The sequence below is a fragment of the Lemur catta genome, chromosome 7, assembly GCF_020740605.2.
Source record: "Lemur catta isolate mLemCat1 chromosome 7, mLemCat1.pri, whole genome shotgun sequence".
NCBI lineage: Eukaryota > Metazoa > Chordata > Mammalia > Primates > Lemuridae > Lemur > Lemur catta.
The window spans coordinates 35,124,750-35,152,336 of NC_059134.1; the positions used below are offsets into that span (position 1 = coordinate 35,124,750).

Genomic DNA, 27,587 nt, shown 5'->3' on the forward strand with positions numbered 1-27,587 from the left:
GACCAGCCTGAGCAGGAGCAAGACCCCATCTCTACTAAAAATAGAAAGAAATTATATGGACAGCTAAAAAATATATATATATAGAAAAATTAGCCAGGCATGGTAGCACATGCCTATAGTCCCAGCTACTTGGGAGGCTGAGGCAGAAGGATCACTTGAGCCCAGGGGGTTGAGGTTGCTGTGAGCTAGGCTGATGCCACAGCACTCTAGCCTGGGCAACAGAGCGAGACTGTCTCAAAAACAAACAAACAAAAATCAACCAAGAAGGAACATTTTCTAACTCATTCTATGAGGCCAGCATTACCTTGATACCAAATCTAGACAAACATACCAGAAGAAAACTATAAACCAATATCCCTCATTAATATAGATGTAAAAATCTCCAACAAAATACTAGCAAACCGAATCTAACAATGTATTAAAAGGATTATACATCAGGGTCAAATGAGATTTCTCCCATAAATGCAAGGATGGTTCAACATAACAAAATCAGTATAATATATCACCTTAGTAGAACAAAGAAGGGAAATACACAGTCATCTCAATTGACGCAGAAAAGGACTGACAAAATCCAACACCCTTTCATGATAAAAAACACTCAGAAAACTAGGAATAGAAGGGAACTTGCTCAACCTGCTAAATGACATTTATAAAAACCTCACAGCTAACATACTGAATGCTTTCCCCTAAGATCAGGCACAAGACAGGAAGCATACTTCCGTCACTGTTATTCAACATTGTACTAAAAGTTCCAGCCAGAACAATTAGGTAAGAAAAAGAAACGGCATCGAAACTAGCAAAGTAAAACTAATTCTGTTTGCAAATGGCATAATACTATATATATAAATTCCCAAAGATTCCACAAGAAAGCTACCAGAGATAATATTAATAAATTGGGCAAAGTTGCAGGGTACAAGGTCAACATACAAAAATCAGCAATGAAAAATACAAAAAGGATACTAAGAAGACAATCCCATTTACAATAGCATCCAAAACAACAAAATACATAGGAAGATATTTAACCAAAGAAGTGAAAGACTTGTACACTGAAAGCTATAAACATTGCTGAAAATTAAAGAATTAACAAACTTCACCACTCAGTCACTGGCAATGCTGAAAAAAAGCAAGACAAGCCCCTGTAATGCCAACATCACAGAGGAGCAGAGTACACTCTCTGCAGGCAAGCTGGCTCCCAAAGAAATAGAAGACAAAAGATGGAATTGAACCTCTAGACATATCTGTGTTTCTCTCCCAAAAGCACCAAGAAGATAAGTGCAGGGGCAAAGAGATCTCCCTCCGTGCTGAAGGAAACCTCAGCAGAGAAGACTAAGTGTTCTCCCTTAACACAATTCTTGGAGTCATTTTTGTAAAAAAATCAGACTAATGGTTACCAGTGGTTCTTAAAGGTGGTCCATTGACCTCTGAAGGTCCTGGTGATCCTTTTGGGAGCTCTGAAAAAAATCAAAAATAGAACTAAGATGTTATTTGCCATTTTCACTGTGCTGACATTTGCACTGATGGTGTAAACACAATGGTGGTAAAACCGTTAGACACCTTCGCATGAATCAAGGTAATGGCATCAAAGTGTACTCGCAGTAAAAGATTTTGCCACTTTCATGTAAGAATATCCTTGATGAAACAATAAATCATTAATTTAACTAAATCTGACCCTTGAGTGGACATCATTTTAATAATGTGATGAAATGGGAAGTATATAAAAAGTACTTCTGCTGTATAGCAAAGTATAATGATTTTCTCAAGAAAAGGTAGTTCTGTGATTGAACTGCAAGCTGAAGTAGCTGTTGTTTTCAGGGAACAGCATTTTTACTTAAAAGAATGACTGACCAAAAAATACTGAGACTTAAGTATTTAGAAGTCATTTTCTCAAAGTCTGAGAAAACAACTGTTTATAGCTAATGATAAAAATCAAGTTTTTTATCTTACTCAAAATGAAACAGAAGTTAAAATTTTAGAAAACTTCTATCTCTGTGAATTTGAGCTTTCCAATACTTAAACTTGCCCTACTGAGACCAGTGGTGATGTTAAAAAATGTGATTGTTTTGCAACATTTAGAAAGTCTACATAACTAAGTAAACCAGTATTTTCCAAATGATCAACACATGATGGTACAAGATTATGCATGAGTAAAAGATCCCTTCAAAGTGCATGATTCACCAATGGATCTTAGTGTAACACAGAACAAAAAGATCATTGAACAGGAAAAAGATCAGTGGCTGCCATGGGTTGAGGAGAGAGAGGGATAAATAGGCAGAACATAGAATTTTTAATGTAAACTATTCTGTACGATACTATAATGGTAGATATATGGTATTATACATTTGTCAAAACCCACAGAATGACCAAAAGTGAACTCTAATGTAAACTATGAAAGCTGAGTGATAATGACATGTCAAGGCAGGTTCATCAACTGTAACAAATGTACCACTGTGGCATGAGATGTTCACAGCAGGTGAAGTTGTACATGTATGGGAACAGGAGACATATAGGAACTCCGTACTTTCCACTCAATTTTGCAGTGAACCTAAAACTGCTGTAAAAAAAATTTGTTAATTAAAAAAAAGATCATTGATATGATTTTTGATTCCACACTACAACCACCTTTAAGAAACTACCACTTACCAAGCTTCGGTGTAGCATCAAATAGAATATCCTCAATTATCTGAAAAATTCTTTTTTCCAAATACATACCTCTAAAAGGCTGAATTTTCTTTATATACAAGGTACTTCCACTAAAAAAATATATCACAACAGATTAAATACAGAAGTAGGTATGAGAACCAGTTGCCTTTTGTTAAGCCAGATTTAAAGAGCTTTGCTAAAATGTAAAACAATGCCACTTTCTTAAATGCTTCTCATAAATGTTATATTAACATATTTTTACTGAATATTTTTAAAATTTAATTTCTAACATAGTAAATATCAAAATATGCAACACACATAAACACAAGCTCTTTGGGCTCCTCAATAATTTTTAGAATTATAAAAGGGACTCTGAGACCAAAAAGTTTAAGAACTGCTACCATATACCCATAGGTTTATTTTACATATAGTAGGGAATATTCATTGAAATGTTTCACTTCTAGAAAAAATTTCGGTCTGTCTTCAAAGCTGACAGTTGTCCTTTGACTTATGGAATGGCAATCAACAAGTAAAGGTTGTCTTTGGTTGTTAGCGTGAGCAGAAGAGTGAATTCTATTCAGCCCCAGGACTTGAGCTCCTTTGAGAGAGAATGTGAGAAACAAACAAAAAGCCTAACAAATGATTACACAATTCCTCCCATTTAGGTTAAGAGGGTGAAGAAAGAGAGACATATTACTTGCAAACACAAGTAAGAAAGTAGAAAACTGAAGTGTGGTTTAACAAATGTTCTGGAGCCACTTCCAACTGAACTATATACAATTCCAGTCCAGCACTGGTCATCTCTAGCAAATCTACATGGTTTCACTGAAACTCAATTTCCACATTTATATTATACTATAAAAAAAGGGTAACATGTCTCCTAGGGTTTTAAGGATTAAATAAGGCAATAAACAAATCTCACAAAGCACCTGACATTCATCTCTTTGTCCAACAAAATGAACATCTATTATGACACTGTGATTATTATAGTCAGGAGGGCAAAAAGGATAAAAGACTAAAAAACCCTAATCTCAAATCTAGGTACGTGTGAGAATTTGGCAAGTAGATAAAGTATAAATTACATTACAACTTACTTATATCTTAAGCAATATTTTTACTGAATATGAAAGATACAGAAGTCCTCATATGTTATTAAAACTGACTAGCTGACCAAAGCCAAATAAGATTAAACTCTTAAATAAACAGAACTCAAATCATAAGTTATTTTAGTTATCCTAGATGGCAGCCCATGCAATTTTTTAAAATATTAAATAGGACAGATTGTTCAAAAGCATAAGGAGAGTTGGGGAGACCCATGTTCAAATTTTACTTTGCAGAGTTGCTGACAGGATCAGACCTAATGTGCTTTAAAGTATCTAGCATCTTGTATTACTTTGCTGTAACAAAAGACTGGGTGGCTTAAACAACAGAAGTTTATTTTCTCACTGTTCTGGTGGCTAGAAGTCCAAGCTCAAGGTGTTGGCAGGTTTGGTTTCTACAAAGGCCTCTCTCCTTTGGCTTGTAGGTGGCCATCTTTCTCAGGTGTCTTCACATGGTTGCCCTTCTGTGTCTATATCCTAATATCCTCTTCTTAGAAGGACACCAGTCATATTGGATTAAGGGTCACCCATATGATCTCATTTTACCTTAACTGCCTCTTATTTAAAAGCCCTATTTCCAAATACATGCACATTCTAAGGTATTGGGGATTAGGACTTCAACATATAAATTTTGGAGCTATGAGCTTATAGTACATCTCAGTTGTTTAAAGCATCTAACACTGTGCCTGGCACACAGTGGATCCTCAATATAGGTGCTATTAAGAAAAAAAGAGTCCTGGAATGGTGGCTCATGCCTGTAACTCCAGCACTTTGGGAGGCCTAGGCAGGAGGATCACTTGAGGTTATGAGTTTGAGACCAGCCTGGGCAACATAAAAAGACCCCATCTCTACAAAAAATTTTTTAAAAATTAGCTGGGTGTGGTGGTGTACAACTGTAGTCCTAGCTACTTGAGAGGCTGAGGTGGGAGGATCACTTGAGCCCAGGAGTTCAATGCTGCAGTGAGCTGTAATGGTGCCGCTGCACTCCAGCCTGGGTGACAGAGCAAAACTCTGTCTCTTAAAAAAAAAAAAGAAGAAGAAAAAGAATAGTTCCTAAAAGGATTTAATAGCATCCCATGATAACAAGGGGCGTTAGTTCTATAATTTAGAAATACTAGATTGTTTTGACTAAAGGACTTCTAATTTTACTCCTTAAGGGAGCAGATAATCACAACACGTCCAGAATGGAAGACACAGAAAAGTTAGGAATGTTTCAACATTGTTCTAAGCCCATTAAATCGGGGGGGGGGGGGGGGGGGGGGGGGGACGGACTTCCTTTATATTCCCTCTACAATGGCAGAGAGAGACTTTCTCTCACTGACATACTGACAGGATGTCATGAAACTAGGTGTATGCATTTGGACTTACTTACATGTATCAGCACATTAGGGTATATTCTACCTCAAATAAAGGCAAAAGAAGAGATTGGAGGATACAGTAATTCTCACCCACCCTTCCCAGTATATTCTCTACTTAAAGGGATCTAAAAGAGTTGTGAGGTGAGAAGAAAAATGGAGAGTTTTTTATATTAGACCTCCTTATCCACCTGGCCTCAGAAGTCTGCCACAGAGCCAGATCTGGGAAAGGTCAAATATGACTGGGTCCAAAAAGGAGGTACTTACCATTGCCTTCTCAATACCTACGCAACAAAGCAATTATGCTATTTTTCTGAAAATCCTAATGCCGATTTACCCAAGTTTACTTATTAAGAGTTTTTTTGATACTGATTAATTTTTCATCCAATATGTATAAAATACAAAGCAATAAGAGACTGTCATCTAAAGGAATTTTCATAAATCACATTATTCTTAAAACTATTTCTTAGTAATTTGTTTCATGAATTCAAACCTTTTAAATAATTAGCATTTGAGTGTAGTGAAGTACAATGAAGACACATGAAAATTACTTTTTAAATCAGGACAGAAAAAACATTTTGATAGTACAATCTTTTTAAAGCACTTTATTAAGATATTTCTCACAAACTAGGGGAAAACTTATTTACTAGTAAGATAAAAATTCTTATTTTACTATACAAGTGAAAAGCACCAAAGAGAATTTGGCATCATAACTCTGAACTCGAGTTCCCTGTTTCCAGTTCTTTTAAGTACACACTGTAACACACTACTCAAAGCTTTCACACATGTATACTTACATATCTCATCAAACACAAACCTTTCCTTGTAAATACACAGATTAAGATTAAATATAAAATACCATCTTTTTAGAAATTAGTACCAAAGCAGATTACAACACAAATGTTACTAATTGAAGAACCAGTAATTCTTTTACTTTAGATGGCATCAAATGTTCAACAATATTTTAAAGACTTTTCTATATAGGCTAAGATACAGCCTATTTTTCTTTTATGAGAGAAATGTACGTACAGTACCCTTGATTATACCCCTGCAAATGGGGCATTTTCTTAGGGAAGGGGCACATTCCTGGCACACTACCAGATGACCACAAGGAATAAATACAATGGAAACTTCTTTGTCCATACACACTTTACAAGTTCTTTCTTCTTGCAACCTCCTCAATTGTTCTTCCAGTGACAGTCCTAATAACAAAAAGTAACTTTTGTGAAATTCAGTTTCCATTTTATAAACCATAAAAAAAATAAGGGTAATATTTCATGTTGGTTTTAAGTCTTAATTTTGTCTTACCTGAAACATCTTCTGTTGGAATATACTTCATATTCTTATCCACTGAGGAAAGAAAACAAACATACAAAAGGCATCACTCTACTAAACACAAAACTGCTTCACCTATTTCTTTTTCACCCACTACCTATTAAATGCTGTAGATTCTAGCTATATATTATCATTGTTGCATGCAGGCATACTACTTGGGTTAACAAAAGATTTCACTTTTTTGGAACAAGTGAAATGTATAGATTATAGTTTCTTAATTAGATTTATTTTGCTCATCAGAGAGATGTACATAATCCTAAGGATTTCTAAAATAATCTTCCCAAGAAACTCACCAAATAAGTTCTTATGTAACGTAGAGTCAATTTCTTTTAGACAGTTTTTGAAGATGTTGGCTGCAGCATTTCCTTTAACTAAAATGGTATCAATCAGTTCTCTTGCTTGTAAAGGTATCTGTGTTTTTTGTTTAATAATATCGTGTTCCTGTTTATTAATTACATTGGCCTTTAAAAGATTATCCAGGATTGGAAGCACACACGTCAGCTGTTGAAAAAGAGCCATTCTATTCTTCCGAATCAATGACAAGTCATCTTTATTTAAAAAAAAAAAGGGAGGAAAATCCATTAGATTTTAAACTCCTTCAACTATATTCATATAGTCACTAACAACCCTACAAACAATTTAGGCACTAAATAAATAGAGCTCAAAGAAGAACAAAATAACTTGTCTGCATTTTAGTATCTGTCATTTAGAAAACTTCCAGAAGATTTAGCTAAGATATATAGTACATACAGGATCTGTTTCTGTAATTTTTAAGTCTATATATTCACATGTCCTAGAATCCTGCTTTTCCTTTATTCTGTTGAAAGTAAGCAGAGAATTTTAGAAGACAGTAAAAATTTCCCAACTCTATATTCACCCCCAACCCATGTAATTAATAATATTGACTTCTACTTGCATTGTATCACTTTACTTTTATAAATACTTTCATATGAATTATCTCATTTGATATAAAGATCCTGTCAATTAAACAAGGTAACTGACTGCCTCTCATTTTCAGACAGGGAGAAAAAGACTCAGAAAAAAATGAGTAACCTGTCCAAAGTCACAGATAGAGTAAGTTGCAGAACCAGGTCTCCTAGACCAGTATTCTTTTCAACACTCCATACTTAAGAAGCAGTAGTACGCTTGGGCTGTGAAGTCAAGACAGACCAAGGTTCCCATGGTGGCCTAGCCACGTACTAGCTATGTGCCCTAATCTCCCTCCATACTACTCACTTTCATCTGCAAAATATACATAACAACAGTACCTGCTGCAGAGTTGTGAAGATTAAACAATACGTGTAAAGCATTAGCACAATATGTGGCACATAGTTCACTATTATTACATTTTATAAAATGTAGGTTTATAACAATTTTTTTTAAAACTACATATGAATCAAGCCTGATTGTGCTTAAAAAGCAAATGTTTTTCCTTCACTCTCACATGACCTAAAATTCCATAGTTAATTTACATTTATGGAATATGACTATTCCTTCTTTTGGTGATTTAATCACTATAAAATTTAATTGCCTGGTTTCAAAATAAACTTTCCAAAAAATTTTTAGAAGTACACCTCTATAAGGTACAAGTTTAATGAGAAATAAATTATAAAAGAGAAGTCTATTTTCCTTCCCCATTTACATCTTTCTAGCAAGTAAACTGCTCTATTCATCTCCAAACTACAAAATTCCCTTCTCTGACCAGAACTTATCCTTCCACCTTAATTCTCCTCACTGCTAACAAATTTGTTCCTCCACCTTTTCAAGATGTCCACGTCATTCTCAATTCTACTAGCACAAGAGCTGTCTCCTGGCTTTACTTCAAACCTCACATTATAATCTAGGTATCAGTCAGGTGTTTCAATGATGTTCTCTTATTAGCACCCTTAACTCTTCCTCCTGATTCCTTATTTGGCCTTTTCCCTAATAACTCTGCCAAATCCATAATTCAAGACTATTCTCTGGCTCCCACAAAGTAGAAGAAAGTCACAAAACTAAAGTGACTAGATTTCTTACAGTTATTTCATATAACCTTAGCTGGGTTTCATTACTGCTTACCACCCCTTAAATCTTCATTTTTCTGAGGCCCTTTTTTCACCAAGTCCCTCCCACTTCCCAAATCAATCTACTTAATAAAAATTTGTTTTCATGTGCTAGGCACTGTGCTGAAGTGTTTTACTTGCAACATCTCATTTAATTCCTACAGCAACCCCACAGGACTAGTGCTATTTTACAGATAAGAAAGCAAAAAAGAAGGATCTTCCAACTCAATACCTCAATTTATACTACATATGCAACCTTCACTGCTCTGCTGCCTCTTTAACCCTGTCTTCTAAATACGAGCCTCCCCAGATAATGTACATGCTCCTTGAGAGCGATCACTATGATTAGCACGGTATTTGGCACTGGTGCTCATGCTCAATAAATATTTCTTGAAGGAAAAAATGACTACTCAAAATACTTGGTTTGGGAGGCTGAGGCTTAATACAATCTGGATGAATACCAAAATCAGTTTCACCACTATCCTTGGGTTGGGTAGGGGATTCTCATCAAGCCCTAGGATTTCATCATAAGTTCTATTTTTTATATTTTTGTATAAGGATCACCTAGCAAAGACTGGGGAGTAAAATATATTTAAGAATATGATTTGAGGAAACTTTTTAAAAAAGTAGAAATAAGACCTGCACCCAAGTTTAAAATCTTGCTTTTACATAACAATTTAAATTTGTTATATATGAGGAAGAAATGTAATATAGCTCAAGAAAAGAGCTTATTATGCTAAAATTCTCTGACTAGCATAAATTAGGGAATCTTATCAGAAAATAAACATATAGAAAAAAGCAGTAGTCAATGGTTCTCGACGAGGGACAGTTGAGAGAGGCAGAAAACAAGTACGGCTTGGAAATGACTTGGGGGCTCCCAACAGCAGTTAGTGGTTGTGAGACACAGATGCTGTCGCGTAACATCTGAGACAGGCTTAGGAGCTCCATCAAGAAATAATGTGACTAACATTCCCAAATACCTGATGCCATTTCTTCAGCTTGTCTTTCCTTTTCTTCTTCTCTTTTTTCATCTTCAGCATTAAGAAGTGCTGATACAATATCACTAACTGTTTTGTAGTTCTCTCCAGTTGTCAGGATTTTACTCTGAACTGTCTGCTTTACCAAGCTTCTACTAAAGCCCATTTCCAAGGCAGATTGAACCACAGGTGTATTCATCATGACTGCATCTTCTGAAGAACTTTCTCCAGATCCAAAATGAACAACTATTTAAAAAGACATTTGCTAATATTAAACTCTGCAAATATAAAACAATGGAAAAAAAATGACTATGGCACAATCTTTGCTCTCATATCCTGGTAAGGAAGAAGAGCTATATGTATCAATTACCAGTAATTCCAATAAAAGTTTGCACTTGGATAATGGTCAAATGAGAATATAATTAATATGCTGTACTTTTTAAAAATACCACTTCCCTGGCTACCTTGCAGACCTACTTAATGAAAGACTCTTTAGGGATCTGTATCTTAGAATTCCCCCAAATGATTCTGATGTATCACTGTTTCTGAAAACCAACAGGCCACACAAACTTATAAGTGAGAAAGGATCTTCTCCACCCAGGAAAAGTGAGAGAAATAACAAAGACTTCATGGAAAAGTGGCATTACAGTTTGGACTTGAAGAACAGACAAGTGGATAGCTGAGGTAGACAGAATAACATAAACAAAGATGGGAGACACAGTAAAATGGAAAACTGGTTTACCCCAAAGACACAGTGAAAAATACACAGTGAAAAAATATAAAATAAAGTAATATGATTTTTTAGATAGTGACACATGCTATAAAGAAAAAAGTAGTGTAAGGTGATTAAAAGAAACCAGGAGGCAGGCAGACATCTTAGGCAGGGTAGTCAGGGAAGCATTTTCTGCTAACAAATACAAAAAGATGTAATTCTGTGAGACATTTTACTGCCATCTACTGGAAAACTGTTATAATAAACATATAAATACACAATGTCATCAATGTGTACTGCACTCCCTTGCTCAAACACATGTGGAATCCCTGTCTGAAAAGATAACATCAGAACAAAGATATGAATAAGAAGGAATGAGCTATAGAAATACCTGAAAGAAGTCTTCCAGGCCAAGAGAATGGTAAGTGTTAAACCCTTAAATCAAGGGAAAATCTTGACATGATCAAGAAATAGAAAGAAGGTGGTAGGTAGAAGGCTTATTATTTGCACCTCTCATTTGGCATTGCTTTGACCTATTTGTTATGGTTTCTCTTGCACGTATCTTGTCTCCCCAGTTGGAATGCCAACACTTTAAGAACAAAGACTAGTATACTTCCTAGAATCCTCTAAAATGTCATTAATCTCAGTAGATATATAATATTAGATAAAACTTCCCAGTATTCTTTCCTATGGCTTCAAAACCACCTTTTCAAAATACATATTTTTGTTCCTAAAATTCCTATAAAAATTCCCATTTTATATTTGAAATTTTTTCATACATACTTGGTGGATCAGCATTTTCATCTCCAGGAGTGTCTGAAGTTGACAATAGCTATAAAACAAGAGAAAAGTTAATAGGTAAAATCAGAAATCTCAATCTGAACAGAGAAATACTAAGTTTACCTTAAGTAAATGTACATACTCTTTTGAAACCAGGTAATTTATATACTTCACTTTGTTTTGTTTTACCCTAATTATCACACAGATTTCTTTAAACTTCACCTTATTCCAAATTAGAATTCAAGGATTTCTCCAGATTCAGGAAAGTAGAAAAATGTATTAATGGTTTCTCATTCCAGTAAGATTTGAACTGGGTTACTCTCAAAGGCTCTCAACTCCTAACAAGTTACTTTTTGTTTTTCTGGAAAAGAGCAAAGAGACACTAAACTTCCTTCTCCAACCTACCACAAATTTGTATAGTGGCATAATGAATGATTTTTCAAAAAACTAAAAACAATCTTTTTTAAAGCCCTCAATAAACAAGTTGGTTACAAAAGTAAAAATAAGAGGTGTCATTAATATAGATAGAAAATATGTAACTATAATTAATAAGACAACAAATGTAACTTCTAATATTTTTGCAATTATTATAAAGTAGAATTCAATGTTGTTAATCTTTAAAATGTATTTACCTGTTCAAGAAGATGAGGATATCTAGCTTGAATTTCATCAACAAACCCCTGCCCTTTCATGCGTATCAAGAACTCACACCTAAAACATAAAACGGTACTTTAAAAATTGTTTCATACCAAAAATGTAACATGATCATTCTAGAAAAATGGCTTTCAAACCTTTCTGATTGTACCCCATAAAAACATTTTACATCACAACCCAGTACACACACATATTTAACAGGAACAAAATTATCATAAAACAATATACATTCTTACTATGTGTTGATGCATTCTGATTTAACACAACAAAAACAACAACGAAAAAGAAAAGAGTCGTGACCTCAAAAAAGGTATAAGCTAATGCTTGAAAAACGCTGTTAAACACAATCTACTTTGTGGGCTGAACACAATTTCAGAAACTATAACTAAGTACTCCTAAAATGTGATCTTTCACAATATAATAACTGCTAAACTTTCTCCAATGTTCACTCCTCCATTACAATTGAAACACAATTCACTACCCTCCCTCCAAAAAACACAGAATCAAATATTTTCATCTATACATAATGTAACAGTGTTTTGCAAATATTTGTTTTTAAAATACTAGGCCTTTTCAAAGATGTTCCAGGAAGTTCACATATCATCTGTTTCCATTGTATACCTTTTGTTTCATCAACACTCCTAGCACTCTGGGAGGACGAGGCGGGAGGATCGCTTGAGGTCAGGAGTTCGAGACCAGCCTGAGCAGGAGCGAGATCCCCATCTCTACTAAAAATAGAAAAAATTAGCCGGGCACAGTGGCGCATGTCTGCAGTCCCAACTGCTCAGGAGGCTGAGGCAGGAGGATTGCTTGAGCTCACAAGTTTGAAGTTGCTGTGAACTAGGCTGATACCACAGCACTCTAGCCCAGGCAACAAGGAGAGACTCTGTGTCCAAAAAAAAAAAAAGAAAACCAACAAATGGTAGTAAACAATTGGATATCCATATGCAAAAAAGAACAAGAACCTTAACCTATGCCCATAACTAAACTAAAAATCAATCACATACCTAAATGCAAAACCAAAAACAATTAAAATTCTAGAAGACAAGAGAAAAATCGTTTTGTCCTTATGTTAGGCAAAGAATTCTTAGATAAGAAGCCAAAAACATAATCCATAAAAGATAAAATTGATAAACTGACATCAAAATTAAAAGCATCTGTTGTACAAAAGATACTGCTAAAGAAATAAAAAGACAAGCTACAGATTGAAAGAAAATTTGCAAAAATGACATCAGAGGGATGGCAGAGTAGAAGACACCAGCTTTCTTCCATCCACAAAAGAAGAGACATCTATCCACAAACAAAAATAGCCCTGGGAGAACTCAACAGTCCAATTAACCTACAGCAATACAGTGAAGCAAAAAAAGAATAATCACATTGGGGAGATCTGCTTAGCAGAGATGTGTGGAAATGGCCAAGAACAAAGGGGCTATCTGTATCAGCCATGTGGTGCCATCACAACCCCCAGGGGCCTGCTCTGGGGAGGATCCCAGCAGCCTTTGCCACTGAGGACCTCAAAAGCCTCTGAGATAGCCATAGACTTTCTAAAGGTTTCACAGTGAAAGATCCTATGGTTCATTGGTACCGACTCCAGCAGCATACTCTGAAGAGGACACTGACAGCTTTGACCACTAAGGATGCTGCTGCACCGCCCCCCCCCCCGCCGCCGAAAAAGCACAGCTCTTACACCACCCAGGGACAGAGCCGCCCCCACTCCTCACCTCCACACATGCTGTAGACCCCAAAGCTGCAGCTGCTATGTGTGTACCAACATGTAAGACCCCTTACTCTGTGGCTGCTCTCCTTGCACACACTCCAGATTCTGGCTTCACAGTTGCTCTGTACACGTGTATGCCTGTACCTCAGGCACCAGAGGCACCCCTGCTACAGGCTAACCAGCACCCCAGACCCCAGAGCCACTATCTCTCTGCAGGTACTACACTCTGAACCTTGACTCTGTGGCTGCTCCACAGGCATCCACATATCAGACACCAGTGCCACCACCACCATGAGGGTGCCAACAAGCCAGAACCGGCACCAAGAGGGATCCCCTTGGCCATGACATCTCCTGGGTAGCGGGGAGGGAATCAAGAGGCCCCCAAGCAGCCTTTGCCACCCAAAACCCAAAACCCCTCACTGTTGGTGTAAACGCCCCCAGCACTCAATGTTGAGAATCCCTGCAATCCTCGCTGACAATGACCTGAGGTAACAGAGTTGCATAGAGGCTCTACTCCACGGAGACAGAACCACCACACCCCTACCAATCAACACCCTCGCACCCACCCACAAGCAAAGATCTTTCCCAAACAAAACCAATTCTTAAAGTCTAGAAGGGGTAACTGTTCCATCAACAGATATGCACAGATATCAACACAAGACTACAAGAACAGGGAAAGGGAAGGGGGAAAAAAAAAAAAAGAAACATGAAACCACCAAAGGAACACAATAATTTTTTAGTAGTCAACCCCAAAGAAATGGAGATCTATGAACTGCTGGATAAAGAATTCAAAATAATTGTTTCAAGTAAGCTCAGCAACCTACAAAAGAACACAGACGATGAAGTCAGGAAAGTAATACATAAAATGAGAAGTTCAACAGAGAGAGGGAAAGCACAAAAAGGACCAAACAGAAGTTAAGAGCTAAAGAATATAATGAAAAAAATGCAACAGAAAGCATCAACAGCAGACTTGATCAAGCAAAAGAATGAATCTGGGAACTCAAAGACAGGTCATTTAAAATTATCCAGTCAGAGGAGGGGGAAAAAAAGTGAAGAAAAGCCTACGCGAATTATAGGATACCATCAAGCAAACCAATATTTGCATTATGAGATTTCAAGGAGGAGAAGAGAAAAAAGAAAGTGTAAAAGGCTTATTTAAAGAAACAATGGCTAATAACTTCACAAATCCAGGGAGAGAGAGAGACATCCAGATACAGGAAGTTCATAGGACCCTATACAGATTCAACCCAAAGAGGACTTCACTGAAGCACATTATAATAAAACTGTCAAAAATAGAAGATAAAAAGAGAATCTCAAAAAGAACAAGTTAAAAGAAACTCATTTCATACATGGGAACTCCCATAAGACTGTATCAGTGGATTTCTTAGCAAAAACCTTACAGGCCAGGGTGTGGTGTTGTGCACCTGTAGCTCCAGCTACTTGGGAGGCTGAAGTGGAAGACTGCTTGAACCCAGGAGTTCAAGGCTGCAGTGATTACGATAGTGCCACTGCATTCCACCCTGGGCAACAGAGTGAGGGTCTCAAAAAAGAAAAAAACCTTGCAGGTCAAGAGAGTGCTGGATGATATAATAGTCAAAGTGCTGAAAGAAAGAAACTGCCAAACAGGAATACTTTACCCACCAAAGCTGTCCTTCAGAAATGAAAGTGAGATAAACATTTTCCCAAACAAAAGCTGAAGGAGTTCATCACCACTAAACCTGACTTATAAAAAATGCTGAAGAGTTCAAGCTGAAATAAAGAAAACTAATTAGTTACATGAAAACATATAAAGTATAAAACTCACTGGTAAAGATAAATATATAATCAAATTCAGAATACTCTAAATTTGTAATGGTAGTGTGTAAACTTTAATATAAAGGTTAAAAGAAAAAAGTATTAAAAATAACTATAGTTATAATAATTTCTTCATGGATACATAAAAGATATAAATACTGACATAAAAATAAAATGTGGGGTCAGAGGAAAAAAGAGTTTTTGTATGCAACTGAAATTAAGTTGTTAGCTCAAGATAGACTGTTAGAAGATGTTCTATGTAAGCCACATGGTAACGACAAAGTAAAAACCAACAGCAGATCCACAAAAGCATACCACTACAGAAAATCATCTAAGCATAAAGACAGCAAGAGAGAAAGAACAGAACAAAGGGTCTACAAAACAACCAGAAAACAATCAACAAAATGATAGTAGTAAGCCCTTACCTATCAATAATTACCTTGATTGTAAATGGTTTAAATTTTCCACTCAAAAAACATACAGTAGCTGAATGGACTAAAAAAATAAGATCCAACTGCATGCTGCCTACAAGAGACTCAATTCACCATTAAGTACACACATAGTATGAAAATGAAGGGATGGGAAAGATATTCCATGCAAATGGAAACCAAAAGAGAGCAGAGGAACCTATACTTAGATAAAATAGACTTTAAATCAAAAGCTACAAATAGAACAAAGTCCACAAGAGGATATGATAATTGTAAATAAATATGCACCCAACATCAGACCACCTAAAATAAATACATAAAGAAAGTATTAACAGATCTGAAGACAGAAATAGCAACACAATAGTAGTGGACTTCAATACTCCACTTTCAACAGCAAAAAACAGACAGAAAATAAGGAAATACTGGATTTGAATGACATATTAAACCAAATAGACCTAACAGATATATAGGCTGAGTATATCCCTTAACTGAAATGCTTAGGACCAGAGTGTTTTGAATTTTAAATTTTTTCAGATTTTGGAATATTTGCATTATATGTGCCAGTTGAGCATCCCTAGTCTGAAATCTGAAACCCAAAATGTTTCAATGAGCATTTCCTTTGATTATCATATCAGCACTCAAAAAGTTTCAAATTTTAGACCATTTCAGATTTTGGATATTTGGATTAGGGATACTCAACCTTTATATAGAACATTCCATCCAACAGCAGCAAAGTACACATTCCTCTCAAGCATACATGAAACATTCTTCAGGACAGATCATATGTTAGGTCACAAAACAAGACTCAATAAATTCATGAAGACTAAAATTATACCAAGTATCTTTTCAGACCACAATGGTATGAAATTAGAAATCAGTAACAGGACAAAAGCTGGAAAACTGACAAATACGTGGAAATTAAACAACACATTCTCAAGAATCAATGAGTCAAAGAAGAAATCAAAAGGCAAATAAAAAAAAATCTAAGCAAAGTGAAACACAACAAACCAAAACTTATGGGATGTAACAAAAGCAGTTCTAAGAAGAAAGTTTACAGCTATAAATGCCTACATTAAAAATAAAGATCTCAAATAAACAACCTAACTTTACACCTCAAAAAACTACAAAAAGAACAAACTAAATCCAAAGTTAGCAGAAGGAAGGAAATAACAAAGATGAGAAAAGAGATAAATGAAATTAGAAACAAAAGAGGATATTACAGCTGATACCACAGAAATACAAAGGATCATAAGAGACTACTTAAACAATTATTTGCCAACAAACTGGATAACCTAGAAGAAATAAATTCCTAGAAACATGCAACCTATCAAGGCTAAAATCATGAAGAAATGGAAATCTGACTAGCCTTATAACTAATAAGGACATTGAATCAATAATCAAAAATCACCTAACAAAGAAAAGCCCATGACCAGATAGTTTCACAGTCAAATTCTACCAAATCTTTAAAGAATTAATCTCACTCCTTCTCAAACTCTTCAAAAAAAATCAAAGAGGAGGAAATACTTCTAAACTCATTTTACAAAGCCAGCATTACCCTGATATCAAAGCTAGACAACATTATAAGAAAAGAAAATTACAGGTCACTATCTCTGATTAACACAAATGCAAAATCATCAACAATATACTAGCAAACCAAATTCAGCAGCACATTAAAAGAATCATACGCTATCAGCAGTCCCCAACCCTTTTGGCACCAGGGACCAGTTTCATGAAAGACAGTTTTTCCACGAACCTGGGGGCGGTGGGGGATACGAACAATGGGGAAGGGAGTGGCTGTGAAAACATAGGAAGCTTTGCCCACTGCTTACCTCCTGCTGTGTGGTCCCCTCTTCCTAAGTTTCATGGAAGAATTTTTCCATGGAATGGGGGGAGGGGGCCGCTGGAGCTCTGCAGCCTAGTCCCTAACAGGCTGCAGACCAATATCAGTCCCTGGCCTGGGCTTCGGGGATCGCAGTGTGATCTAGTGAGATTTATCCCTGGGATGCAAGGATGGTTCAACATACACAAATCAATAAATGGGATATACCACATTAACAGGATGAAGGATAAAAATCATATAATCATCTCAACTGATTAACAAAAAGCATTCAACAAAATTCAACACCATTTCATGATAAAAACTCTCAACAAATTAGCCATAGAACAAATGTACCTCAACACAAAAACCACATGACAAGTCCACAGCTAACATCATACTAAATGATGAAAAGCTCAAAGCTTTGCCTTTAAGATGAGGAAGAAGACAAGGGCCCTCACTCTTGCCACTTCTACTGAACATAGTACTAGAAGACCTAGCCAGAGCAATTAGGCAAGAAAAACAAATAAAAGGCATCCAAATCAGTTTAGAAGAAGTAAAATTGTCTCTCTTTGCAGATGACATGATCTTATGTATAGAAAACCCTAAAGACTCACCAAAAAACTGTTAAAACAAATTCAAAGAATACAAAATCAACATACAAAGGGCAGTAGTATTTCTATACACTAACAATGAACTATCTGAAAGAGAAATCAAGAAAATACAAGTCATCTTGTTTATAATAGCACAAAAAACAATAAGATACTTATGAATAAATTTAACCAAGAAGGTAAGAGTTGTACACTGAAAAATATAAGACACTGATGACAGAAAGTGAAGATAACAGAAATAAATGGAAAGATATCCTATGTTCTTGGATTAAAAGAATATTGTTAAAATGTCCACACTACCCAAAGCAACCTACAGATTCAATACTATCCCTATCAAAATTCTAATGACATTTTTCACAGAAAAAAAAAAAAACCCTAAAATTCATATGGAACCACAAAAGGCCTAGACCAAAGCAATCTTGAAGAAAAACAAAAAAGCTGGAGGCATCACACTTCCTGATTTCAAAACGATATTACAAAGCTACAATAATCAAAACATTATGGTACTGACATAAAAACAGACATACAGACCAATGGACCGAATAAAGAGCTTAGAAATAAATCCACACATATACAGTCAACTAATCTTCAACCAAGGGACAAAGAACACAAAATGAGGAAAGGATATTATTCTCTTCAACAAATGGTGCTGAGAAAACTGGATATCCACATGCAAAAAAAAACCTGGAACCCTATCTTACACCACCTACAAAAATTAACTCAAAATGAAATAAAGACTTAAATGTAAGACCTGAAACCATAAAACTTCTAGAAGAAAACAGAGAAAACTCTCCTTGAAAATGGTCTTGGCAATGATTTCTTGGATATGACACCAAAAGCACAGTCAACAAAAGCAAAAATAAACAAGTAGGACTACATCAAACTAAAAAACTTCTGTTCAGCAAAGGGAACAATAAAATGAAAATGCAACCTATGGAATGGGAGAAAATATCTGCAAACTATATATTTAATAAAGAGTTAATACGCAAAATGGTTAAGGAACTCGTACAATTCAATAGCAAAACTCAGTAGCAAAAAACCAAATAATCAGATTTAAAAATGGGTAAAGGATCTGAATAGACATTTTTCCAAAGAAGATATACAAATGGCCAACAGATACATGAAAAGGGGTTTGACATCACTAATCATCAGGGAAAAGCAAATTAAAACCACAATGATACATCACCACACAACTGTTAGGATACCTATTACCAAAAAGACAAGAGATAACAAACATTGGTGAATACGTAAAGAGGGAACCCTCCTACAATGCTGGTGAGAATGTAACTTAGCACAGCCATTACAAAAAACAGTATAGGAGTTCCCCCCAAAATTAAAAATGGAACTAGCATATGACCGAGCAATCTCCCTTCTGTGTAGATATCTGAAGGAAATGAAATCAGTATTTTGAAGAGGTATCTCTAACTCCCATGTTCAAGCAACTTTATTCACAATAGCCAAGATATGGAAACAACCTAAATGTTCACTGATGGATGAGTGGACAACAAAAATGTGGTACAGATACACAATGGAGTATTATTCAGCCATAACAAAGAAAATCCTGACATTTGTGATAACATGAATGAAATGGAGAGCATTATGCTAAGTGAAATAAGCCAGACAGATAAATACAGTTGACCCTTGAACAACATGAGTTTGAACTGTGCAAGTCCATTTATATGCAGACTTTTTCAACCAAATGAAGATGAAAAATGCAGTATTTGTGGGATGCAAAACCCATGTATATGGAGGACCAACTTTTTTAGATTCACAGGTTCTGCGAGGCCAACTGTGAGACTTGACTATACACAAATTTTGGTATACATGGGGGTCCTGGAACCAATCCCCCAAGTACACCAAAGGATGACTATACTGTAGAGTATTACTTATATATGGAATCTTAAAAAAAAAAAAAAAAAGTCAAAATTATAGAAACAGAGTAGAATGTTGGGTGCCAGGGGTTAGGGCGTAGGTCAAATGGGGAGATGTTAGTCAATGGGTACAAAGTTTCAGTTAAAAGAAAAGAAAAAAAAGAAAATTAGCCTGATGCAGTGGCACACACCTGAGCCCATGAGTTTGAGGTTGCAGTGAGCCATGATGAGGCCACTGCACTCTAGCCCTGGCAACAAAGTTAGACTGTTTCTCAAAAAAAAAACAAAGGACTTAACAACCAAGTGTTAAGGATGTAGAACACCTGAAGTCACATACATTGCCAGTGGAAATTCAAAATGATACAGCCTCTTCAGAAAACAATTTGGTAGTTTTTTATGAAGTTAAAACCAGCATCTGCCATACAACCCACTCACTCCTAAATATTTACCCAAGAGAAATGAAAACATGTTCACAAACATTTGGAGTGGCTTTATTATTGCTCCAAACTGGAAGCAACCCAAGTGTTCTTCAACTGGTGAATGAGTAAACAAATTGTGGTATGGAATACCAATACCTAACGGGATATTACTCAGCAATAAAAAAGATCAAACTACTGATACACACTGCAACATGGATGAATCTCAAATATACTATGCCAAGTGAAAGAAGTCAGACTCAGGCTATATACTGCATGATTAATTCCATTTATATGACATTCTGAAAAAGGCAAAACTATAGGAGCAAATAGGAAATCAGTGGTTGCTAGGACTAGGGATAAGAGGAGAGACTGGCTATAAAGGGACATGAGGGAACTTTCTGGCATGATGGAAACATTCTATATCTTAACTGTAGTAGTGGTTACATGACTATATGCATCAAAACTCACAGAAGACAATTCTATGTAAATTATACCTCACTAAACCTAACTTTAAAAAGAAATCAAAAAATAAAATTATTCCTTCTCTTTTAAAACAATACTTTGAGAGGGTCAAATATAATAATCATGTACAGAAGTTAGTAGAGATCCCATAAGCATGCTTAAGACTCAAGTTTCTTAACTAGATGACAAAGCCATTTGTCATTGTATGCTCGATCTTTATGCAATTTTAAATTATTTTTATTCTTTGACAATTTATATTCACAATGGTTAAAGGCAGGAAGTACAATAGCCCACTGTATCTGTGGGTTCCACGCCTGTGGATTCAACCAACCTCAAATGGAAAATATTAAAAAATAAAAAATAATACACCAATAAAAATACAAATTAATTTACATTGTATTAAGTATTATAAGTAATCTAGAGATAATTTAAAGTACACAGGAGGATGTGTGTAGGTTATATGCAAATCTAGGCTATTTTATTTTTTCATTTTTGAATTTTTTTTTTTACAGACAGGGTTTTGCTCTGTCTCCCACGCTGGAACTCCAGGCTCAAACAATCCTCTAGCCTCAGCCTTCCAAGCAACTGGGGCTATAGCCAGGTGCCACCACACCTAGCTAATATTTCAAAAATTTTTATAGCCAGGCTGGTCTTGAACTCCTGGGTTCAAGAGATCCTTCTACCTCTGTCTCCCAAAGCTCTGCGATCACAGGCATGAGCCACCACATCCAGCCCTATTTTTTTTTTTTTTTTTGGAGACAAGGTCTTGCTATGTTGCCCAGGCTGGAGTGCAGTGGCTGCTCACAGGCCTGATCATAGGACACTGAAGCCTTGAACTCCTAGGCTCAAATCTCCTCCCACCTTAGCCTCCTGAGGAGCTGGGGCTACGGTCATGCGCCACCACACCTCGCTTACCATGCCATTTTATATAAGGGACTTGAGCATCTGAGGATTTTGGTATCCTTGAGGGATCCTGGAACCAATCCTCCACAGATACCAAGGGACGACTGTATAATGAACTCTGCCTACCCCATATTTCCCTCTTCTCCAATAAACTTCAAGAGGATGGAGATTTTTCTCTGTCTTGTTCACTGTTATATCCCCAGCATCTAAAAATAGTACCAAGTAGGTACCCAAATACTTGATAAATGAATAAATTAACTGTGTTAAAACATAGTAATAACAATTTCTTCATTTACTTTTTCATTTGCTGAGATTAAAGCTTATTCACAACTGAAATTTGTTGTTTTCAGAGAAGTATTTACAAAAAACTTATTTCCCTTATTTAACCATTTAAAACAAAACACAATTTACAAAAATAAAGATTTTGTTTCATAAAGCACAAAATGTAGCAATTCAAACACTGGAATTTGGAAGCCATTTTTGTCTCTGACACCACAACATCAGTTAAATTTTAAATTACATGTATACAATCCCATAGAGCCCAGCATAATTCACTTAAAATTCTGAAAAAACATGCTTTTTTCTTACATAATTTAAAGTAAATAAAACACATCACTTTTCAGAGTAAAAGAAGTCAAAATTTATCTTAAGAGTATGTTGGTACCTTGAGACGGGAGTCTGCCAACCTCCTCATTTGCTGGCAAATTAAAAAACTCCTCTTTCCTTCTCCTCATATCATGAATATTAATAATATAATTTTAAAATATAATTTAACAATGTTCTGATCTAAAATATCTGTTACTTCAAAGTTTTTCATCATATATCATACTAAATGACAAAAAGATCTTTTAATTTCCTGAAGGGATTCAAGAGATTCTTTACTATTGTGAAAGGCACTCACAGGTCAAAACATTATCTGTGCTGTATGATTTCACTTATGTGGTATCTAGAGTAGTCAAATTCACAGAGACAGAAAGCAGAATGGTGGTTGCCAGGAGGTGGGGAGAGGGGTAATAGGGAGTTAGTATTTAATGGATACAGAGTTTTAGTTTCAGAAGATGAAAAGTTTCTGGAGATGGCTGGTGATGATTACCACAGAATATGAATGTACTAAATGCCACAAAACTATACTCTTAAAAATGACTAAGATGGTAAATTTTATGTTATGTATATTTTATTACTACACAAAAAATTATCTAGTCCAACCCCTCCTCATTTTAGAAATGAGGTCCAAGTTCACATAGCTACTCAATAACAAAGACAGAATTAATCTCTAATTCTATTTCCACTAACAACACTGCCCCTAAATTCCTTCTAGCCTTTAATAAAAATATGAGACACTACCAGAGACAGAGTGCCTAAAAGGAGGTTAAGTGATCATAAAAAGATAAAATTGTACAGAAAAAAATAATTTACAATTATAATTAAATTAGCAGTCAGATAGGATTTTATTATATGCATTTTTATTTCATTTTTTAGAGACAGGGTCTTGCTTTATTGCCTAGGCTGGAGATCATAGCTCATTGCAGCCTCAAACTCCTGGCCTCAAGCCATCCTCCCACCTTAGCCTCCCAAAGTGCTGGGATTACAGGTGTGAGCCACCACACCCAGCCTTATTATATGCATTTTTATATCTGCCTTATTCCTACATCCATTTCATGCCCCTTCTTGTTTTCCTTTTACCTTCATACTTTTCTCTAATTTATATTCTTTTTGTTCTATTTTACGTATCTTTGTGATCTTCATGTCCTCTTTAAAGCAAGAATGAAAATAAATAAATGAAATGTAGGACCATAATTGTAAATAAGTCAACAAGAATAAGTTAAATTATATCTTGTGTGCATGGCTTACAAAAGAAGAACAGTACACCGAAGACTGCAGAACATTTTTCAATAAAATAATTAAAGTGAAAATTTGGTCTTTTAGAAGGCTAATTCTCCAATGGTATAAAAGAGGCTTTGTTATGATTTAAAGGTAGACAATCACGTAAGCATGCCTACTTCTTTTAAGCACAGAGATCTGTATAAAAATACCTTTTCAAAACAATTACCTTGGAAACCACTTGGCATGTTCTACCCACGGATCATCTCCAGATTCCCAACACCTCAAGCCACCATCACAACAAAAGCATTTCACATCATCATTGCGACCTAAAAGAGGGGGAAAAAAAAGACCAAAAATCACATAAACATATGTTTTAACATGTAAATCAAAACGAACTAGATAAAATGTATAGCTATTAATTAGTTCCTTACCCACATAATAAAAACCAGCACTTGCAAGCTGCTCAGGCTGAACTGGAACAATAGATGGCCAGTACATAAACGTTCTCATTCGAGCTGCATGTGTCTGCATGCTCAGATTTGAAATGCTAAACCTCAGCGTTTCTAGAGAATTTTCCAAAAACGGACAGTTGGGAAAATGTCTCCGGTGTTCTGACATAGCATCATCCTTTGGTTCCCAGTTACTTAGTTTTCCACCACAAGCAAAACAGGCTACCCTATCTCCGGGTCCTATATAATAAAAACCAGCTCTTGCCAATTCTGATGGTGACAAAAAGGTTAATGGCCACATATGGTAAGTAAGAAATCTGGCTTCTTCCGTACTCATCGCGTAACTGTAGGAGTTAGTCCTCAATGGAGAGAAGTCTTCGACTGCTCTAGAATTAAGAGGGTTTGGTGAAAGGTTGGAATAAGAACCACTGAATGAGCCACTATGTTCCAAAGTGGGAGATAATGAATGTGCAAAACTGTTCCTCATCGGAGAAGTATTCTTAGAGGTGGATCCCATGCTAGATGAAACCAGATTCTGAATAAAGCTACAGCTAGGATATAGCTGTTTATGCTTTTCAATAGGATTGTCTCCTTGTTTCCAGTTATCCAGCATCAGACCACAACAGAAGCACTTGACCTTGTCATTCACACCCGTGTAGTAGAAACCAGCACGAGCAAGACTCCTTTCTGAGACAGGAACACCAGCAGGGAAAGTTGAATATGTAGACATTCTGTAGAGTTCACACGAAAAGTCATACTTCATTTTTTGTTTGTTGCCATTTGTCCAATTTGACAAGATCGGGCTATCTTCCATCATACTCTTAATTTTTTTGATGTGAGGGACCTGGGACAAGTCTTTGGGAGGTAGTTTTGTGCATGAGTAGGTGACAGCACTGTTTGATGGCTAAAACCTTCACATGAAATTTCCCATCTCTTCACACTAGAGTTTTACCACAAAGAGGGAATCAAATTACAGACTCTTATATAGAATTCACTATTACCTTCTTCACTGGATGTATATGTGCTTACACTTAAGTAGAACGAAAATCTCTCCTCAATTACCAAGGTACTACTTAGACCTCTTAAGGATTATAATAAACTCTTTTAGATAATTCAAGTGCTATTCACTCATAATTTGGCATAAAACTAACCTAAAGGCCTGAAAAAGTTGATCCACTTCTTAAAATATGCTAAAACGCTTTGATTTTTCAAGGAGGTTTATATTCTCAAAATTCTAAACAACTATAGAATACCAAATTATGCCTTTAATTTACTCTGGGTTATAAGCTATGAAGCCTGGATATATATCAGGCCAATTACTGATTATGCCACAAGAGTAAAAAATTATATGCAGCCTTCTTTCCCTAAAAGCACTTTAACACATCCCTCCCCAAAATCTCATTTTATTCTAGTAAACAAAATTACAGTCTTCAAATAGTCACACTATCTAAAAGCTAATTTCATATAGCCTATCATCATAGTATTTAGTTAAGTGGGTTATATTAGCTTCAGTTAACAACTTTTGGGGAAGTCAACACCCACAACCTTTGTTGAACCTGTGCCTATTACAGTGTGTATGATGTCAAATTAATTTTGCTTGAAGTTCACAAACTGTAAACTCTTTCATCCTTGTTAAATATTATATTTGTTTCCATTTCCTGCAGCAACATTTAGTCTAACTTTGTATACCACTTTATTATACTCAATCAACAGAAGGTATTTTTGCCATCAACTTAACTAGTTAACCATAAAATTTCCACAGCACATATTTTTACACTGCATTTAAAAAATTAAATAACCTGTTCTACATTTAAGGACCATTCAGCTCAAATATCAGTCATGTAATTAAAGATGAATCAATTTATCAAAAGATACAGGTTGTCCTTTCTAGTGTTATCAAAAATTCCTAACAAAAACATTGTATTACCAACAGAATTACTGCTTAGCATAATGACCTGGTAATTAACTCTCCTAGCCTTCTTTCTGAAAACTCTTCAATATTTTTAAGATATAATTCATACACAAAATTACACTCCACAAAATTCAAGCTATATCCCTTTATAAAGTTGCAGTGTCTCCATAATGGGATTTATTACTACAGGGGGTTAAAATGGGAGGGAAAAAGACTCTTCAGGGCTGTAAATCTGAAAAGAAAGAACAAAAGGTATTTTAGAAAATTGTATTTGCGTGGCAAATAGAACTTACAGACTATTCAATTTATTCAGTAAAGTCTACAAATGATTTACACTTTAGATAATACATCTTAATTTCAGCACTTTGTCACCAAAACTTTATACCTGGAAAAACTTTTAATTAAAATGAAAAATGCAAGATACTCCCAAAACACTAATATACATGTCTTTAAAATGCACAACTTTAAAGACAGATGGACACTTCCACACAGGAAAACATTTGGTCCTTGGTCTCCTACTTCTGATTTAAAGGTATCTCTGGCACTTTGCTGGAGGGACAGTGGTTTAAAAAAAAAAAAGCAAAAAAAAAAAAAAAAAAGCCTCAGCTAAGCCCAGTCAGCAACAATACAGCAACGTTATTTTTTTTTTTTTATTTCAGCTCATCATGGGGGCACATAAGTTCAGGTAATATACATTGTCCGTGTCCCGCCCATCCCCCTGAGTCAGAGCCTCAAGCGTGTCCATTCTCCAGACAGAGCGCCTGGCACTCACCATGTAGTCATACCTCCATCCCCTCCCCCCCACCCCCCACCTCCCCGAGTCAGCACCTTCAAGCATGACAACGTTATTTTTTAATGTCAAGTCTCTCCAGGACTAGGCAAATTGCTGTAAAATGCACCAGGACTTATCAATATAAACCCTTAAACTCTACCATTCCCTCATAATTCCAAAACAACAACTACCTGAAAGCAACTCAACAAAACATAAGGCAAAGCCTTGTCAAACAGGGGCCCTGGCAATAATGACTACCTGCAGGATTGCTTTCATTACACCAGGTCTTGTATTTTTAAATTACAGATTTTACAAACACCGTCCTGTTGATTTTGCTGTCTTTATGCAATCTGTAGCGGGGCGGGGGATAAACTGGAAGGGAAAAGACGAGAACCTATGGGATTTACCTAATAACTTCCCAGAGTTATTTCTCACTACACACGATAGACTGCTAAAGCGACAGAGCGCAGTTGGCACTATCTGAAATATGAGATCCTACAACCACAGAAATGTCCCCAATATAGTAAAGGAATGTCGAAGACTAAGTTTTAAAATCTTGCAAAAAATTCAAGAGAAGAAACACCTTGGTCATAGTCCAAAGGCCAGAAAAGTGGGCGGCGGCCCGAGTAGGCTTGAAAACAAGTCATTTTTTAAAAAATCGCTTTCGATTGCAAGTCTTGAAGTTGGGGCTTCCTAACTAAATAAAACCTCGGCGGGAGTGGAAAGCAGAGAGCCCCCGGCGACACCCGACCGAAGGACCCCAGGCCCTGTCCTTCCTTGCCCCGTCGCAGCCTCAGGGAGGGGGGCTCCCGCGGGCCCCAGCGTCCCCACCCGCCTCGCGCCGCCCGGGCCCGGAAGGAGCAGCACTCACCGCAGAGCCGGCGCGGCTGCCCGGAGACCTCCTCCAACCGGGGAAGCAGCGGCGCCCACAGGAGAAGCGGCCCGTGAGGCTCTGCCCCGGCGCGCCCGAAGCCCCCAGCCCCAGCCGAAGCCACGCCGACGCACAGTGACGTC

At 36.3% G+C, this 27,587-nt stretch overlaps 1 protein-coding gene across 1 annotated transcript; it reads right to left on the reverse strand.

The window, feature by feature from the left end:
- Positions 1-5,684: 5,684 nt before the first annotated feature.
- Positions 5,685-27,587, reverse strand: BIRC2 (baculoviral IAP repeat containing 2). The gene is made up of 9 exons (XM_045556826.1): positions 27,445-27,587; positions 23,872-26,033; positions 23,667-23,766; positions 11,574-11,652; positions 10,945-10,993; positions 9,453-9,695; positions 6,724-6,978; positions 6,404-6,445; positions 5,685-6,297 (listed from the first exon to the last, which is right to left on the reverse strand). The coding sequence occupies exons 2-9, from the start codon at positions 24,704-24,706 to the stop codon at positions 6,104-6,106; spliced, it is 1,797 nt and encodes a 598-aa protein (XP_045412782.1). The 5' UTR covers positions 24,707-26,033; positions 27,445-27,587; the 3' UTR covers positions 5,685-6,103.

Coding starts and splice junctions, on each gene's coding strand:
- BIRC2 (XM_045556826.1), bottom strand. CDS start 24,706: ATGATGGAAGATAGCCCGATCTTGTCAAATTGGACAAATGGCAACAAA. Junction 9,696..10,944: donor TGAAAATGCTGATCCACCAA/GTATGTATGAAA, acceptor CTTTTTAAATAG/TTGTTCATTTTGGATCTGGA. Junction 6,298..6,403: donor TCCAACAGAAGATGTTTCAG/GTAAGACAAAAT, acceptor TTTTGTTATTAG/GACTGTCACTGGAAGAACAA.